Genomic DNA, 18604 nt, shown 5'->3' with positions numbered 1-18604 from the left:
ATTTTGAAGGCACTGGGTGAATTTAGTGCTTGACTTAAATCACCAACCCATGGTTACCTTGGAAACCTACTATGGGAGAAATAGCCCAGACTCAATAATGTGTATTGCCTCTTTGTCTTCTGAGGGCATTGCATAACTTTTCCAAATATTCTTGTTTCGGGTACAAAGATGTGTTTAATTACTGGATTTAGGGGAAAATCCTATTGTCACACTGTCCGGGGTGGCTCACGGCTGAGAGTGCCTACCTCAGGGCAGACTGTCAGACACCCCAAACTGGTGGTGTATTCTGTAATTAAATTTCACCAAGCAGTGTGAACTCCTGGATCACTATAACAGTCTTACCATGGAGTCACAGACCGTTCCCTGAGACTCTCCAGCCTATCTTGCCGCCCAGACAAACTGGACTTTGTGATAAAATGGATACTTACGCCAAAAATCACACCACGTTTAGGTTGCTTCCCAAGAGACCAGTCACTTAGCCCAGATCAGTTAGTACTCTAGATCTTGCACCAAAGACAATGCTGGCAGCCAATTCTATAGTAAACTAACTAAAGGTTTATTAGCTAAGAAAAGGAAATGAGAGTTGTTGAGAAGTTAGAGCAGGTAAAATCTATGCAGAGATGAATCGCAGTTTGTAATTCCAAATGGTGGCAGTGATATAATAAACTGCCAGTTTCCCAAAAGCCTTTTCAGGGTACCCATATTGTCTCTGAGGATCTCTGCTTTGGATCTGCTTCCCTGTAAGAGTCTAAACAGTCCAGAGATTCAGGATCTTTCCTTGAGTCCATACTTATAGCTTCTTCTCACAAAAAACAAGCTGATAATGTCACTACCCATGTGGGCTTTTCCTTTCATGATGGGGAGATAGAGGAATGCATTTTGAGTCTTTGACCTCCGATCATCGCACACAATGACCATTTGCTTTGAAATTAGCACTTTTCGGGTTTAAGTTCTTCACTTGCATCCCACAAGGTGTCTTTCTCCTTTGATGGGTTATTTAGTTGCAGGGGTGTGCACGATGTAAATGTTTGCTATTACTTTATAACGGGTTACAGATACATGAAAACAATACAAGTAACATCCCACTAGTTTTCACGAAGTTTAAACACCAAATACACTCTTATACATTTAACAGTGAGATGAGAATACCATATTTTTTCAAGTGACAGTGTATCAGTTTCCCCAAAAAGCACATTCAAAGCAAAAATCTGGAAAAGAAAACACACAAATGTATTTCTTTAAAAGCATTTCAGGATGTTCATGTTCACACGCATGGCAGACCAGTATTAGAGACCCTGAGCCTTGTTGTTAAATACTGTCTAATACAGGTAAGCAGACTGGTGATTTTTAGACTTTAATTATTCTGTTTTATTCTTACAGAATGTTGTGAAACTGATGCGGGGACTTTTGCAATGTATGATGAGACAGGTAATCTAATAACCCAGGAGTATTTACTCAGTTGCAAGGTCAGATCTGGTGCTTTAAAGTCAATTTGCGCATGAAAGGGTGAGATTAATTATGAGAATATGGTATCCCAGATTGAAGGAGTGATTGAAATTCCCAAGACTAGTGGTTCTCTGGAGTCCTTTTTGTATGATAAAGAATGCATCCCTTTGGCACCTCCCTTCGTCTCATAGATTTGAAACAAATGGCAATACATCTTTAATTAAAATTTAAATCACCACTCATATAAGTGTATTGCATATGGGGAAATAAGTTTATACCATGCATATCTGTGGACAAGTGCTTGTTATATTTACAAAGCATTTCATTTCAGAGCAGATATTTCTTTTCTTTTATCTGAGACTTCAGTGGATTGATTTCTGTGTGTACAAATATGGGTGTAATAAAAGTATTTTAATCTGTGCAATTGCTATGAGCAAAACTCTGCTCTGTTATACTTTTATGACTGGTCACACCTATGACAAATTGCATTTATATCTGGGCAAATAAATTGCACAGCTGTAACTAAGGCCTCAACTCAGCAAGGCACTTAAGCACATTCTTAAGTGCTTCGCTGAATTGGAGCATATAAGAGTAAGATAACAAAAGTCAGAGCACCAACATATTATTTCCTATTCTTGGAGCATGTATGTTCTTGGCTGAAAAACCTCTTGCAAAGTTTTTTGACTTTAAAATCCTGGGTGTTCTTTTTAGGTGGATAAAGTAGAGAAGTTCAAATACACACAGACTACCAAGGACTGCTTGCATGCCAAGTATAACTCAGCCACTTGTTCCACAGTAGTAGGGGATGACCAGTGGGGACATCTACAAGTAGATGCAACTTCCCTTTTCCTGCTCTTCCTTGCACAGATGACTGCATCAGGTAAGCAGAAGATGTTTTAGCCGTGATCATTGGTGCAGATTTTTTGTTAAGTTAAACGTTGTAGTTACCTTCCATCAGAACAACACAATTTAATAGTGTGAAAATCTGCCTTTCTTCTACAAAATGGAGTATACTAAAAAAATCACCAAAACGTATACTTGGGAGAAGCAGCCCTTTTTTATCAGAACTCCATAACTATGTTCTGATTGCCCCCTCTTTCAAATACAAGAGGACAGGATGTGACTACCTTTGGGTGTACGTTAGCATTGCTACTGATTGACCAGAGGGGTTTCTCCACTTCTCTATGTACAATGGGAGCATTGTCCCTATTTTATCTCAAGCTCTTTTAAGTATAAATAGAAATCAGGGCTGCCTCTTGGGTTTTGTGCATAATACTCTGCATAATGGTTTGAATGGGTTTCCCTGGCTCTACTTTTGCTTGTGAACCTCATGTCGCTTTTTTCTTCATAGGAGCACTCACAAATATCAGCACTTTCCTTTAAGTGCGTTACCAGAGAGGATTTGCAGAGGAGTATCTTCCATAAAAGAGATGGCAGTTGCATCATTTACCTAGCTGTGCAGTGAAAGCAGTTATTGCTTAAACATTGTCCCTAGCTAAATATTTAAATGACCTATGGCAAAATGCCAGAAAAAATAAGGCCGTGATCTAAAGCAATCAACAGTGAGCCTCAAGCCTGGTTACTGAGAGCAGGATTTCCAGCCAGTCTGAGTCCTGAGAGTACAATGCCAGTAGGAAAGCAGCTGAGCTATCGCTCTGTATGGAGTTGCTTCAAAAACGAAAACTTGCCTCCCATGGCTGCCTTCCTCCTAGCTACCCCCTCTCCCGCCATGTGTAATATTTTAGAGGTGAAGAGGGGCTGGTACAGTGAGCTGTAACAGCATATCTGTTTCCTTTTGGTGCCAAACATATGGCTCCTTGATAACTGGCCGGAAAATATTTCATATTCCTGGGATGGAATAAAATATGGTAGATAGAATATGTGAGCAGGGAGTACTACATTTAAAAGTTCTTTTGTGCACTTATAGGGACGTAACGTCTCTGTGAATAGAGATCTGGATCAGTTGGATCAGATGTTTATTAAGAAAACAATCACTTGAAGGGCAGTTTCAGAAAAGCTGGCTCATGGATGTGCAAAGCACATAGCGTATCCTGAATCATATAAGTCCATTGAGCCTGTGAAGGGTAGGTGTTAGTTCCACTGCTGCCCTACCGAGAGCTTAGACTGGGCTACGTTTTGGATCAGTTGGGAGCCTGATCAGAGTTAAAAACTTTCATTAAAGCAAATGTTTAAAATCAAGTTTACGCAAGTTAAGAAGGAAGGTACTGTACATCTGGGGTCAAGCTTGAGTTATGAGAGATTACATATATCAGTCACAAGATACATATATAGCACATAACCAGCATAGACCCAGATTGGGGTGTGGGAGTTTTTAAAGTGTCAGTGAATAAATGATCTCGGGTCTGCCACCCATAGAATGTATTTAGAGTCCAAGTCAGTATTGGTATAGCGAATAGGTATGTGGGTGGGGTGCGTCCTAAATGAACATGAATGCCAGCTGTCCTGGCCATGGTTCCCTGCTCACTGGCGCCATGTTGTTTGAATGCTTTACAGATGCCACCCACCAAGTGGTCCTCTGATACTTTCTATCCTCAGGGTCCCTTGCAACGGTCTTCCCTGGCAAAAGTGGGTGTCAACCCTTCCGGCACTCACCCTGTGTGTGAATGTGGCCCTGAGAGTTTAATATTTTGATGACTCTTTGAAACAACATGTATTAGTGGCCTTTAAAGTGCTATCTCAACTGCAGATATTATAGGGATCTTTCCACTGATTTCAGCAGGCATTGGTTGCTAGTGAATAAAATGAAAATTTCAAACTTCTTTTCTGTCAAACTTTTCAATTTTTATGTAGGAATGTAATTTTTTGTTCTGTTTTTAATCAGGATTGCATATTGTATTCACCCTTGATGAAGTTGCCTTTATACAGAATCTTGTTTTTTACATAGAAGCTGCCTATAAAGTCGCTGTAAGTATTTAGTTTATATATAAACAATTTGAGTGCTTCCTAGGAACTGACTGAACAGAATTTCTTATTTCTCTGCTGGGAAGGAATATATTCCGACTGAAGGGTGGGGCTGAAGCAGCAAATCTGATTATAAGATTTCATAGCTGATTTATACAGTAATTCAAACAGCATTCCCATTGCTTGGAACTTGCTGCTCTGAATATGCAGGAAAACAAGCCAAAGTGGGGACCTGAAATGATTAAAGTTTAAGGATAGGTTCTTTCAGAAGAACTTCAACCCAAGTTCAGTCATTTAAAAGTTTCATTTACCACATATATAGCCTGAACTTGCTTGAGTTAAGAAAGGCTCTGAAGTCTCGATCTCACTCAGTGCACATGAGCGAAATTACCTCATTAGAAAGAACTGCATGTCTGAGATGGTATCTGAATTTGCTTTGATTAAACCATTTAACCTACCATATTGTTTAAAAGAGAAATATACAAGCACAAAAATACCCAGACTGGCCTGGAAGGAAGTGCAAGTTAATGGGCCAAACTGTGTTCTCCGATACACTCTTGAATTCCTAATGAGCCTGATTTGCCATTCTGGAATAGCACTTTTCTTTGTGAGCAGCACCACGGCAACCAGTGGGGGTCCCTGGTCACTGTTCTCTGAAAGTAGAGATTTCTGTATCATATCATAATGTGAAGTAAGATTTGGTTTTGTTTCTTGGTACTTATTGTCCCAATTTTCATTTTAAAAAAAATCATTCTTTGTGGAAAAAAAGAAAAAAAATTGCCAAATTGTTTTTAAGGAGAGAGTAATGATGTGAAGGGATTGGGAGAAGGTATATGGGGTGGGAGTTGCCTTCTTTGCCTTTGACTTTCCTCGTCTATCAGGAAACTAGTACATGACTAAGGCCCCAATCCTGCTGAGATTTACTTGCATGAGATTTACTTTAAGCATGTAAGACAGGGGTTCTCAAACCGGGGGTTGGGACCGCTCAGGGGGTCGTGAGATTATTATATGCGGGGTCGTGAGCTGTCAGCCTCCACCCAAAACCACGCTTTGCATCCAGCATTTATAATAGTGTTAAAAATATATAAAAAAGTGTTTTTTAATTTATAAGGGGGTCGCACTCAGAGGCTTGCTATTTGAAAGGGGTCACCAGTACAAAAGTTTGAGCACCACTGAGGTCCCATTGACTTCAAAATTAAGCATGAGTAAGCCTTTGCAGGATCAGGTCCTAACTCCATAAATAAACAGGTCCTTCCAACGGTGTTGTTGGGTTGTGATTTTTTACCTCAGCTGTTTTTTCTTCTTTTTGTTTCAGGACTATGGAATATGGGAACGTGGTGATAAAACCAATCAGGGCATCCCTGAACTGAATGCAAGCTCTGTAGGCATGGCCAAGGTGAGAATATTTTTACTGGTTTGTTCTTCATATGTAGAATTAGAACGGTGACTCTCTAACATGTTTGTTTGCCTCACTGTCTCGGTTCATCTGACCTTGTGGTTGCTAGTTGATTACATCAAAATATGTATTTTAGTGGAGATTGCACATAAATCTCAATGTCATTTTAGTCCTTTTGCGGCCTTAGTTTTCATCTCTGAAGCCTGGCTATGTCTCTCTTTGGAGGGGGCTAAGAATCTTTCAGAGATCTAGCTAGATGCACTAGCATAAAGTGCTTGCTCTCTCTTGATATTAAGTATGCTGCTTCCATGGTGCTCTCAGGTCTGAAGGAAATTCTGGATAAGTAACAGAATGCTTGGTTAAGGAGTTAAATAAAAAAAATTGTTTGGAGAGGAAATGAATAATAGAGGTATAAGTCAGGCATTGTGCATGCCTCTGTCTCACAAAGTAAGGACAGAGAGACATTCAGTGAAATTGAAAAGCAACAAACTTAAAACTGAGAATCCACTTTTTTACACAGTGCCTAATTAATCTGTGGAACTCACTGCCACCAAGTAACTTGAGGCCAAGAGCCTAGTAGGTTTCCAAAATGGATTATAAGGAGCCCTATAAGTAGAGATCAAAAAAAGGATTTATAAGGATGCTGAGACATCTGCAGACACATTAGATAGTAAAAGGAAGAATTCTGCATGCTCTTGCTGTAGACCAACCAAATGTTGATGGAAGGAGGAGTTTGCTCCATAGTTGTCTTGTGCCTTCCTATGAAAAATCTGTACTGGCCGCTGTCAGTACTGGAGCGAGCACTGTGCTGTATATCCCTGCTGGGAGTGAGCTATCTGGCTGCTGACGCACTGCAGGCGGAAAAATGCATGTTTGCTTTTAGCTGAACAATCTTCTGTAATACTGAACAAAACATAAGTGTTTGCATGTGTGGGGAAGCAAAGCAACCCGCTGCTACACAAAAGGAAATTTGGTTTTCTTCGTTCAATACATTTACTCTCTTTCACTACAAATACAAGAGGTAAGGAAGGGAAATGTGAAGTGGAGGACAACTATTCCCATGGCAGCAGTGCAGCATGGATCTTGATGGGCTTTGTACATGCTTGCTCGCCTTTAAGTCTCCCCTGGGTCCAACTGTAAATTCCCCTACAGGAAATTCTTGTCATCAAACACTGATCTCCTGATCTGTACAGCAGACCAGTAGAGAGAGGCTATTTATAGTTTCAGAGCTTGGCAATAACACTCCTGATATTAGCTTTGCAGGATTTTATGTATCCATGTCTCCAGAAAGAACAAGACAGAAAGGGTTGTGTTCTCTACTTGTATGCTGCTTGTGTCTGAAATCAGTTTGCACTGCAGTGAATACCTAGGGTGAAAACAGACAAGGAGACACATTCACCTCTGGTGTAACTCCATTGACACCAACTCCAGGAGAGAGCTCTGTGAGAAGTACAGCTCTGCCGGCCTGGCTCCTGAGCTCCAGGCATCAGCTGTTTCTTTGTCCCATCCCCGTTACAGGTCCAAGATCCCCACCCCAGCAGAGTTACAGATTTCACAGCCCCCTTGGTATAGATTCCTCTGTCCCCATCATCAATTTTGGAGATGCTTCTGCAGCTCCCTCACAGGACCCCACCTCATTGGAAATATTCCTTGCTCTCCCCTGTTCCTTCTTAAGACTGTAACAGCTGAACTAGAAGGATATGATAATCCTCCTTTGGACTGAAATAGCCTCAGTCAGTTGACCTTGAGGCATGCTGTAAAGCCCATATTTTTGAATGGGCACTTCAGGAGTGGTGGGGCATGGGATTATTTGGGAATTGGAGAAATGGGGAGATTGGCAATATTTTCTAGATTCAGTAGAGATGGATTGATTGTTATGCATTGCATTTTTAACTGATGGAAAGTGCGGGGAGTCATCTTATGTTTGCTTAAATCTAAATACATAAATATGACTCTCTCTTTTCTAAAAGAGTGAGGTCAGAAATTCCCATGCTTTCTTATCAAGTGTGTAAGAGTCCACAAGTCACTGAAGTCCACTGGCATTTTTCTGTTGTCTTCAATGGGCATTGGATCAGGTGGGAAGTGCACAAATCTGGATTGATATGTGTCTGTGTTTCTGAAGGCTGCACTGGAAGCAATTGATGAACTAGACCTTTTTGGAGCCCATGGGGGGAGCAAGTCCGTGATTCACGTCCTTCCTGATGAAGTTGAACATTGCCAGGTAAAGAGCAGCCTTCAAGGTTCCTTTGCTATAAGGGAGCACAAATGAGCCAGTGACAAGCACCCTGCTTGTAGAAAATGTTGACTAAGCGAAACCAGAACTTCAGCATACAGTTTCACACAATGTATTGTGTGAATCCTCTGTAGAGTAGGCTACATGCCATCAATGAGTAACTTTGACCATTCCCATTTAAATAGTTCTCATTCAATAAATTCCCAGCTGTTTTGAACGCTGATTATGCGCTCTTTTTGCATCTGACATAATCCCTTGAATGAGGCTGATTGTTTTACATATTTTGTTCTGTGTTTGTATTTTGCTCAGTCTATTCTATACTCCATGTTGCCAAGGGCATCCACGTCAAAGGAGATTGATGCTGGACTGTTGTCCATTATTTCTTACCCAGCTTTTGCAGTGGAGGATGTGAACGTTGTTAATGCAACCAAAAGTGAAATCCTCACCAAATTGCAAGTAAGAGTTCTCTTTTTTTTTCTTGGTCTGTTTGCTTGCGGGGAGAGGAGGTAATACATTGAGTTGTCTTCTCCTGCCAGTTAGCTGAAAAATTGCAGGGCACAGTGGGTGTGAGTAGGAGGAAGAGGTAGCTTTCCCCTCCCTGAAGTAATGTAAAATAACAAAGAATTTCTATTGTGCAATGTCAACGTTTTCAGGAATGTTATTTTTTTCTCCACAGGGGCGTTATGGCTGCTCTCGCTTCCTTCGAGATGGATACAAAACACCAAGAGAGGTCCTACTTCTGCAGATTTTCAGTAGACATTTTGAAGATTTTTTTAACCCAAATTTGTCAAAATTTCATGCCTATTTTGTTTATTTTGTGCTACATAGCCTGTATCATAACTAAGATTCTGCATCGTCAGGAAGAGTACACAGTGTTATACAATCCAAATAGCAACATATCCACACTGATAATGAACCTTGGCCAAAGGAGATTAGATAATGGAAAAACAATTATTAACAACAGGAAAACATAATTCACCATTCTAATATCAAAATCAAAAACATTTTTTATAACTGGTTATGGTTCCTAAGGGGAGATAATAGCAGACTCAAAATCACAACCAACAGGGAATAAAGATTAATTCCACATGCACACAGTCATCAGTGGGCAGAGCAAAGGTGATCTTGATAAGATCTAGGTTTCTGGGATTGCATAGGGGTTTGGTTGAGTATGTGTGGGTACATATATGTGAGAAGAAAAGGTGATAAATGTAGGTGTGTGGCATTATCCGGTATTTCCTTTGGCTTTAGAGGGTTTATGTGTGACACACATCTGTTCATATCATGTATAGAATATTAAATGAATATGATTTGATTTTTAGGATCCAAACAGGTTACACTATGATCCTGCTGAGCTCAAACTGTTCGAGAATATAGAGTGTGAGTGGCCAGTATTCTGGACCTACTTCCTAATTGATGGAGTGTTCAATGGGGACAAAATTCAGGTAAGGAAGGAGCAAACTGCTTGAGTTAGGCTGGAATGGAAAAGCAGTCAGCAGTATGGCTGTTACTCTGCTTGTTTGCACTGTCCGTTATTTTCCCTCGTTTCTGAATAAACCCCCCTGGACTACTTTCCCAACTAGATCCCAGTGTTGGCTGTTTTAGGGAAATTCCTTCCACAGTGCCTGACGAGATGGACTGGGAGGCGCTGCGGGAGGCCAGAGGAGGGACTCCTCTCCCCCCACCATGGGCAGTGAGGCGGCAATGGAGCTATTCTGCGGTTTTCTCAGGGTCACAAAAACCTGTGGGGCTAGTTTCCAGGGGCAATGTCAAGTGGATCTGCATAGCATGGATTCACCATCCACACCTGATAACCCCCCTTCCCTGTCAGAGTGAGCTCCCAGCAGCCTGACCGTTTCCCCCCAGTGCTGTGCGTGGCACCTGCAAACCCAGTCTGTTGTGCCTTGGGACTGGCCCCCTTGAAGAGCTTCTCTTCTGCTGATGGAATGAGTAGGTTAATTATCTTTCATTGTTGATTCAAGCACTCCCTCTCCAGGAGTGCAAAGTTGACAGCCTTATAATGATCATCATTTCAAGAAGGTGCTGCAGGAAACTGTTAAACTATATAGCAACAAGTCACCCAGACCAGATGGTACCAATGCAAGAGTTTTGAAGAAACTCAAGAATTAAGAGGCTGAGGAACTAACACAAGTATGATTAAAATCACATAGTGTACAGGCGGCTGAAAGGGGGCCAAATGTTGTACTCTCATTAAAAAAGGGCAGTAGGGGTGATGCCGGGAATCACCGACCAGCAAGCCTCATTTCAGTACCTTGTACATAAATGGAATGAAAGAATAGCTAGAGAGAGAATTATGAAACACCTAGATGGCCATAGTACAATAGAAAAACACCAGCACAGCTTCTTGAGAAGAAATGCAAAATTAACCTGTGGAATTTATTGCTGCAAGATATCACTGAGGCTAAAAGCTTAATAGGATTCAAAGTAGGACTAGACACATTTGAATACCAAGAGAATAGCAATTTATAAGGGTTATAAACCCTTATGCTTCAGGACGTAAGCCAACCACTAACTTCTTGTGGTCAAGAAGCAACTGGCCGGCAGGCTATTGTGTAATTATCCGTTACGGAGTTTCTTGTGGTGTCTTCTGATGTTGGCCGATCTTGGCAGGAAGACACTAGAGTAATGGATCACTTGTCTTATCCAGTAGGGCAATACCTGTGTTACCAGAGCCCTATTCATTTGAATATCTTTAAAGAAAGCTTTCCCCTACTTTCAAAGCTATTTTTTACTTGTGTTTTTATTTAATTTTTATAGTCTTTTTATCCCCCAGAAATTGTAGAATTTTAGATGGGTTCTACTCTGATTCAGATTCCAGTTATGAATCTCGCCAGAGGATTCTGAGAAAGTCAAAAGCTGTACAATGTAAACTTCTTTTGTTGTACTTATTTTTGAAAGAAAAAGCCAGTCAATAAACCAATGAAAAAGCTCCTTTTGTTCTCTCTTCCCCACAACCTAATGGGGACACACAATTATTTTAAAATGGGAAGTTCAACAAAACTAGTGAATAAAATCTCAGATCAAATGCATTTTGGATCATAAAATCTCGCAAAATCTGATACAGCTGAGATTGGAAGATGTCTGAAAGGCAAAATAGATTCCCTGAATCTAAATGAAGAATGGAGGAGAATGAAGCAAATGAATGCTTTGGGCACACAGGAGAGAGATGGGTCAAAATCAGAAACAAGTGCCTAACCATTTTGTCATTCCAGCTGCATATTTAAAACAAGTAAGAATGGTATTCTTTGTAGATAAGAGGTCATGGCATGCTTTTTAGAATGGCAATTTGTATTGGCCTATTGAAAGGGAATCTAAAAATACAATTTCTTCCTTAGTGGTCCACAAGATTTTCCATATTGTGAACCATGTTACAATGGAGAGAAGTTTTGAGGACCCCTGTTCCCATATAAGCTGTAAAGAAAGGGAGCAAAGTCTTGACTTTCTTGGAGGTGATTCTCCCCCTGCCCCCCCCCCCCCCGGATTGAGAATTTATGCTAACGCTGGACTTATTATTATTTTTAAAATAAGGATTTTTTGCTCACCGATCTAGAAACTGAGTCTACAATTTGAATCCGGGTCTTGCATTTGGCAGCACATTATGATCTCTTCACTGCTGCGCTGTCTTGAGTCAGGCCTAGAATTAATTATAGCAGATTTATTAGCTAGTTCTAAGATTTCAGCATTGTTTAATATTCTTTTCATGCTGCATAACATTAGCTTCTCTCTCTTTTTAAGGCAATATGAGCTTTCTCTACCATTTTTTTTGTTTTTGTTTCCAGGTTCAAGAGTACAGAGAGGCCCTGGAGGGAATAATTATTAGAGAAAAGAATGGAATTCTTCTGATGCCAGAGTTGTATGCTGTCCCTCCAGACAAGGTATTGGTGGCAATGCAGCTGCTCTTGTAGCTTTCAAAGTGCAGATATCAAAATAAGTATCAGCATGATCATTTCCTGTAGTTAAGTATAGGTTTGCAGTATGAGAAATGCCTTTGTCACTTCCTGTACTTAACTAAAAGGATTGTGCAGTAGCTTTGACTTTTTCAATTAAAAAAGATCTCACAGGTCCCATTGATAAGACTCTGGTAAATTTTCATGTTTCCAAATGACTAGGTGTCTGATATGACGGTTATGAAAGAGGCACAAAAATATGATGGAGTCCGTTTTTATCTGAGTACATGTGGACATATTGGAGCTAGTCAAAAAAATTCCAGATTAGAAATTTGTCTACAGAAAAAAACAAGGACAATTGTTTTGCAATGTTGTTTTTAGTTTAGTTTTGTTTTTTTTGCCATTGCAAGGGAATAAAGGTGAGAAATGTGTCTACGTTGAAATGAGAACAGATCCCCTGAAAAGATGTAAAGTTACTCTGCCCTGCCTCTTATATTGTGTTTATCATCTGTGTGTTTTTTCAAAACCTGAATGTCTGAGATAAATCCAAGATAAATCAGATTTTGTTATCTTTGAAGTTAGGGATCCACCTGATCCACTTCTTGATCAACAAAGCCAGCCAGCCAGCCGGAGGCCTTTGCCAGTTTGAGCTACTAACCTCTCAAATACCTTTCTGCTAGGCCAGCCTCCCCCTCCCATTCCAAAATTTACCTCACTGACTAAGGACATTAAATCCAGTGCAAACCAGAATATTTAAAGATGGAGTGTTGACATCTCGCAGTCTTCTTTACAAATCTGATGCTAAATAAGAGTGTAGATGTACCTCCCTGCCTGCTATGTGCAAGCACAGCACCGAACCTCTCTTGTGGCCTTCAGTTGGAAACAGTGTAAATCTGGTAGGGATTTCAAAAAGTAAGTAGGGTGGGCTTTGCCTAACCTCTTTTGTGTCAGATCACATCTTACAAAGCCTCTTGTATAATAAAATTCTCTAGTATTTCCCCCTTCCCTCTCTTTCATCAGGTCATCATTATATTACTGTGCAAATAAATTAATGGCCTTTTTTTATTAACAGAATTCCCCATTTCTTTCCTTGTGAACCATCGTTACAAACACAGTAATGGTAGGATAGTGTGTACTTTGAGGGTGCATGTGCAGCTTTCATTCCAGGAAGATAAGGTGGGCCTGCATCAATAGTATACAAGGGTTACCTGGCAGGGGTTCAGAAAGGAGACCCAAAATTGATTCACAGCCTTCGGGGGGAAGGAAACAATAGGAGTGAGAAGAATATAATATAATCATTTACACTTCCACGTTTTATTCATGCCAGAAAGTCCTGGTCAGCCTGGGGGCTCTGCTGGGTTAGGCACTGTACAAAGGTCGGTGTGCAATCTAAGAGATGGAAGCAGGGTGGGAGGGACCAATACATCATCACTAATGATGGCAAGTTAAAAATCTGAAAGGTCCAGATCCTTAACAGCACAAAGTATTTTGAAACATATGATTTGTAATATCTCTTATAACCAGGTAGGGCTCATCTCTTGCTTATGTTTGTTGGCAGGTGGATGAGGAGTATGAAAATCCTCACTCAGTGGATCGTGTCCCAGGTGGAAAATTGCCTCATCTGTGGGGCCAGTCTTTATACATCATCAGTTCCCTATTAGCAGAGGTAATTTATCTGTAAAACCAACGAGTTAATGTTTCAGTTCATCTTGAGGTGCACTGAATTCTGAGTACTGCCCAGTCCAGCCTGCTCTCATTCAGTGTCAACTGGATGCAGTATATTTTGTGGCAGAATCATATCTGTGAGTCGGTAGAAGTGGTGTTTCTGTCAGTTTCTCTATCCAACTTAAATTAGTTTCAAAGTGTTTGTTCGCTTTGACCTACAGCTAACTTCATTTCAGTCCATATCTTACCTTACGTTTTCTTAGAGCGAAGCAAAAGGGTATCTTTGAAAACCCAAGCATATCTTGTTTTTATATGCTACATGAAATTTCATCGTTGTAAGGAAATTTTTCAACTTGTGGAGCAAGAGATTTGTTATCTGGGTTTCTCCAGTGGATACAAAGAGTGTGTCGGTTAAACCATTGTGTAGTCTCCATGTATGCATGCCTCTTGTGAACTACACACATTGTACACTCATGGTTTTCCTTGGCAGAGAACATTGCAAGGCATTTTGGGCTTAGACTAATGGGCAGGCTCCCAGACTGCTGTGAAAGTGGAAAGGGCCAGGCAGCAGGACCAAACAGCGGACTGGCCTCAGCTGTTGCTGGGCTCTGCCACTTAGATATATGAGGAAAGTCAAGAGCTTGAGAGGGATCATAGGAAAGGGGTTGGTCACAAGGAAGGAGCTAGACACTACTCTGGAGTGCGTGAGGCAGGAGAGATCCTTCCATAGGTTTACATAGGCATTTCAAGTGCTTATCCAAACTGTACTGAACCTCCAGTCTTCTGAGATTCACGCCTTATTAGTCCTTGACTGAGCCCAATAATGACTGACTCAGTAAAGGCTTAACTTTCTGGTGTCAAAAAATGACAGAAGCAACCAAATAATGCGCAGGTGCTCCCACTCTATCATGTGAAAGATGGGCACATGGATTGACTTCAGTCCTGACAATAAACACCTTTCCTGCAGTATTTTTTTTTAAAATTAGAACTAAAGTTTTTACTGAAAATACTGCAGAGTAAAATAGGGGACAGAGATGTTTTATGTTACATTTGTGGAAGTTTGACGATTAGCATGAGGATCCCCTATAACTGGACTGGATGTTAAAGGCATCTTACTTGGGTTCTTTTTTTTTTTTCCTGTTTTATCACAGGGGTTTCTAGCTCCTGGAGAAATTGATCCCTTAAATAGGAGATTTTCAACTGCTTTTAAACCTGATGTGGTGGTGCAAAGTGAGTGATTTCATTTTTGATTCATTGTGGCAAAAAAATGGGCTAAAGGTGGTTATACCCCCTCAAGAAAGAAAGGCAGAATTAAAAATAAATAAATAAAAAAGCTCCGACTAATGAAGTGAAGGAGGAGGGGCAGGTCACTATTCAGTGTTACACTGCTGGGCATACATAATGTTTCTTAATTAGTGCATGGCATGTGGATACTCTGGTGAATGATATCTGAGACAGAGAAACTGAGAGAGTGGGTTTTTTATCATGCTTGTTTTTTTCATGTGGAGGCGCTTACTGCAATTTATTACTGTTTTTAAAGCTCTTTCGTTAACAATTTAAGATTGAATTTGCCAGATTCCCAGCCCCTGCATCCACTTCCTGGGGAAAAGGCAGGTCTGGGCATGCTCTGGGATGATGACGAGGGCAGATCTGACAGGAAGCTGAGAAGACAGCGTGCCAGTCACTGTGAAGCTCTGTGCGTTTCCCCCAAGGAACCAAGTGTGGTGGGGGCAGGAGAGCTCAGGACCATCCTAATGACTTCCTAATGGGGGAATCCCCAAACCCAGTCACTTATTGGAGGTTGTGGATGAACTAGCTTGTAGAAGGCAGGCAGGCTGCTGCTGCTGACAGGCCAGGCTTATAGCCACTACTTAAGTATGTCCAAGAGAGGCAGGGACAGAGACTTTATCTCCTGAGCATCCCCAGTACCACTGCCAGGAACCTGCTCCTTTCCTCAGTGGGAGTAGCAGCCAGAAAGGTGAAATTAGGAGAATGTAGCAGATACCTGGCAGCAGCGTGATGATGATCAAGGGATAAAAGCTCTTCCACTGCCCATCTGTGCAGCCCTTGAGAAGCAGTCAGGAGCCTGGATTGTCAGGAGCAGCCTTCAACCCTCCTTCCTCCCAGCCACTTGTGACACTAGCTGCCATCTGTCCAGTTTATCTCGGCAAATACCACAGAGCCTGTGGTTTACAGCTCTAGCTGTCCCCCAGAACTATCTATGGGATTGTTGCACAGATCCTGCATGCACATCCAAACTGGCACCTTAGGGGAGGAGTGTTCTCTTACTGGTGATGGTATCTCCTTCTGGGACTGTTTCTGTTTCTTTAGAGGAAACTTTATAGTGTTCACTTCCAGTACAGATATTCATGGTTGCAAATTTAAAATTCACTTTTTGTCAATATTCATGAATGCAATAGTATTAACTAGCAAGTCTGTGCTAGATTGTTAGATCCCGACCCAGCAAACTGACACATATTGGCAAAACCCCACGCAGAGCATTTTGCAAGATCAGGGCCTTAGATTGTAAATTCCTTGGGTTAGGGTCTTCCTCTGTAATTGTACAGCACCTATCACAACAGGGCGCTGATCTATAGAAATAATAAATAGCGTTCATAGCCTCTGTATCTCACTGACACAGATACATTGGCTTACTACAGTGTCTTACAGTGACATCTTCTGGGGAGGAGGGAAGCTGAGAAATCTGGGGAAATAAAATGCCAAATGCTGTTCTGCACATTCTTGCACCCCCAGTGGTATAACTGGGGTTGGCAAATCAAGAAAGACTCAGGCCTTCAGCATTTTTAGACACCCACATTGTGGGTAAATAGCTATGATGGGTGATGTCAGAATAAAGGAGAATGATTCTGGTTAAAATAATTCAGCTATTCTTTTCTGTTCTACAGTAACTGTCTTGGCAGAATCAAATGAAATTAAGGAACTCTTGAGACACCATGGAATCAGTGTTCAGAGCATTGCAGACATCTATCCAATCCGAGTGCAGCCGGCACGTATCCTGAGTCACCTTTATGCCAAGCTTGGTAGGTGCTGGAATTTAGACGTGTATGGTGGTGGTTGTGAAACCTAATTTTATTTTTCTTTTCCACTTCCCCTGCTCCCATTTCTTTCTTTTTATTTATCAGGGGATAGCTGTGTTAGGCTGTATCCACAAAAAGAACGAAGAGTCCTGTGGCACCTTAAAGACTAACAGATTTATTTGGGCATAAGCTTTTGTGGGTAAAAAACCCCACTCTTCAGGCACTGGACTCCTCGTTTCTTTTTATTTGTTTGCTTCCAGAATCGTTTTAACTTTTTATTTGTTGCGTGCATGTGGTGGTGAAATATACACCATATGCATGCAATATGTAAAGTAAAGTAAAAACTAGTAATGAATATACAAATATGAATTGATGCTTCAGGTAAGGGATCTATTAGAAGAATATGTTCGCTTTGTGAGCTGGCGGCCAATGTAGTAGTTTCTGTATGCTCTGTTCCAGTGGAGTTTCACAGACTGTCAGAAGGTGGTTCTCTGCAGAGGCTAATTCTAGACACAGGCTGGGTTTTTGGAAAGAGCCTGAAGTTATGCATCTAAATCCCCTTGAACTTCAACCTTGGGCTCCTTTGACACTCCCTTCCAGAGGAGATTGGGGGCTTTGTAAAGCGTAATACATACACACAAACACATATTTCACCTGATTCAAACCGCTCACAGATTTGCTTGGTATCATCATGGACATTATTCTTCAATGTTAAGTCCTGTATGAGAGTGGATCATGAATGGCAAATCCTCTCCATCACTGGCAGGGAAATTCACAGTGGGCAGTATTCAGTGCCACTCTTTCGGTATTCCCATTGGGAATCCGGCTTATAGGTAGTTTGTGAGGAAACCTCAGGTGTTGTTCAGTGGCCCAGATAAACAGCCCACAATTCAGATGCTCATCTCAAGATGTTGGGCCTTGAGCAGAGATTTCAATAAACCTTGTAAAGTATATATTTTACATGAAGAAATCACCCACACTGCTTAGGAGGCAAAAAAAAGGCAGGGAGGGATAAAATTAATTCTCATCTCTATCTGCAGGCAGTTGAGTAGGCTAACTTGAAGCGTTGTTGTTGTTGTTGTTTTAACAATGACTGCTTTGTCAGCAATTGTAGATTATTCTCCCTCCGTGATGTGATCTACCCCCTGCTCAGCGGAAGGGGAATCACGTACTATTTTGGCACCATCGGCTCCTTCCTGACTTGTAGAGAGCTCACTCTGGGGATGGGGTCTGCAGGGAAAGGAAGGTCAAGTCTGTAATGGGTTTAATGAGACATGCATCACTCCAACCCCATGATCTTTGGGAAAGCCAAAATGAAAAATGTAATACAGCTGAAGGTCCACTTTGCTCTCCAGAAACCCCTTTCATGGGAGCCCTTAGACCAGGGGCACGTGACCGTTGAGGATCCCCTCTAGTGGAGCCAGGTTATCTGAGAGCTGCATGTTGAGAGCTCTGTGAAGATGGTTCTGGCCTCCTGGTGATCCCTCCTTCCAGCTCCCTCCCCTCCCGAGGATTTGAAGATCTGAGTTCAGAACCTGCTGGTTCATTCTGCAGTGGCGATCCCTCCCATCATGGGGGCGGTTTGGGAAACGCATGGGGGTTATGTTTGCCTGCTGCAGAGTCCAAAGAGTTTAAAGATACAAAAGGGACTTCAGCTTGGTCCCTTGGCTAGAATGAAGAATAATACCCTCTCTGATGTCACTGCACATGGTGGGCCAGATGAAGGGAAGAGTGGCCATGTGTATCCCTCTGCAGTCATGGGACCACTGTGCCAGAATAGGGATTCATTCCAGCTGGAGGGTGGGGTGGGTCTATAGGGCTGAGCTGGCGCTCAGATGCTAGGTAGCAGTTGTGGGTGGCTTGTGTCACTGCTCCCCACTCTGGTGGTCTTTCTGCTGCTAGGGGCCTCACACCCAGATGCTTGCACGAGTTGGACTCCTGGAATGAATCTGGCCCAGTGGATTTAATAATTTTTATTTCCTTCTCAAGAATGTAT

General features: G+C 41.6%; 1 protein-coding gene across 6 annotated transcripts in view; it reads left to right on the top strand.

The window, feature by feature from the left end:
- The window catches only part of PHKA2 (phosphorylase kinase regulatory subunit alpha 2), a 73299-nt gene that overhangs the window by 12713 nt on the left and 41982 nt on the right, over positions 1-18604 (top strand). For all 6 annotated transcript variants that reach the window (XM_074967744.1, XM_074967763.1, XM_074967735.1 and 3 more), the window contains 12 exons: positions 1381-1428; positions 2158-2326; positions 4289-4371; positions 5684-5764; positions 7887-7985; positions 8307-8453; positions 8674-8727; positions 9320-9442; positions 11798-11893; positions 13464-13571; positions 14722-14800; positions 16477-16611. In XM_074967744.1, the coding sequence (XP_074823845.1) occupies positions 1381-1428; positions 2158-2326; positions 4289-4371; positions 5684-5764; positions 7887-7985; positions 8307-8453; positions 8674-8727; positions 9320-9442; positions 11798-11893; positions 13464-13571; positions 14722-14800; positions 16477-16611 (1222 nt within the window). The remainder of the gene's footprint in view (positions 1-1380; positions 1429-2157; positions 2327-4288; positions 4372-5683; positions 5765-7886; positions 7986-8306; positions 8454-8673; positions 8728-9319; positions 9443-11797; positions 11894-13463; positions 13572-14721; positions 14801-16476; positions 16612-18604) is intronic.

This window comes from Natator depressus, chromosome 1, assembly GCF_965152275.1.
Source record: "Natator depressus isolate rNatDep1 chromosome 1, rNatDep2.hap1, whole genome shotgun sequence".
Lineage (NCBI taxonomy): Eukaryota > Metazoa > Chordata > Testudines > Cheloniidae > Natator > Natator depressus.
This window is presented reverse-complemented; position numbering and strand designations above follow the sequence as displayed.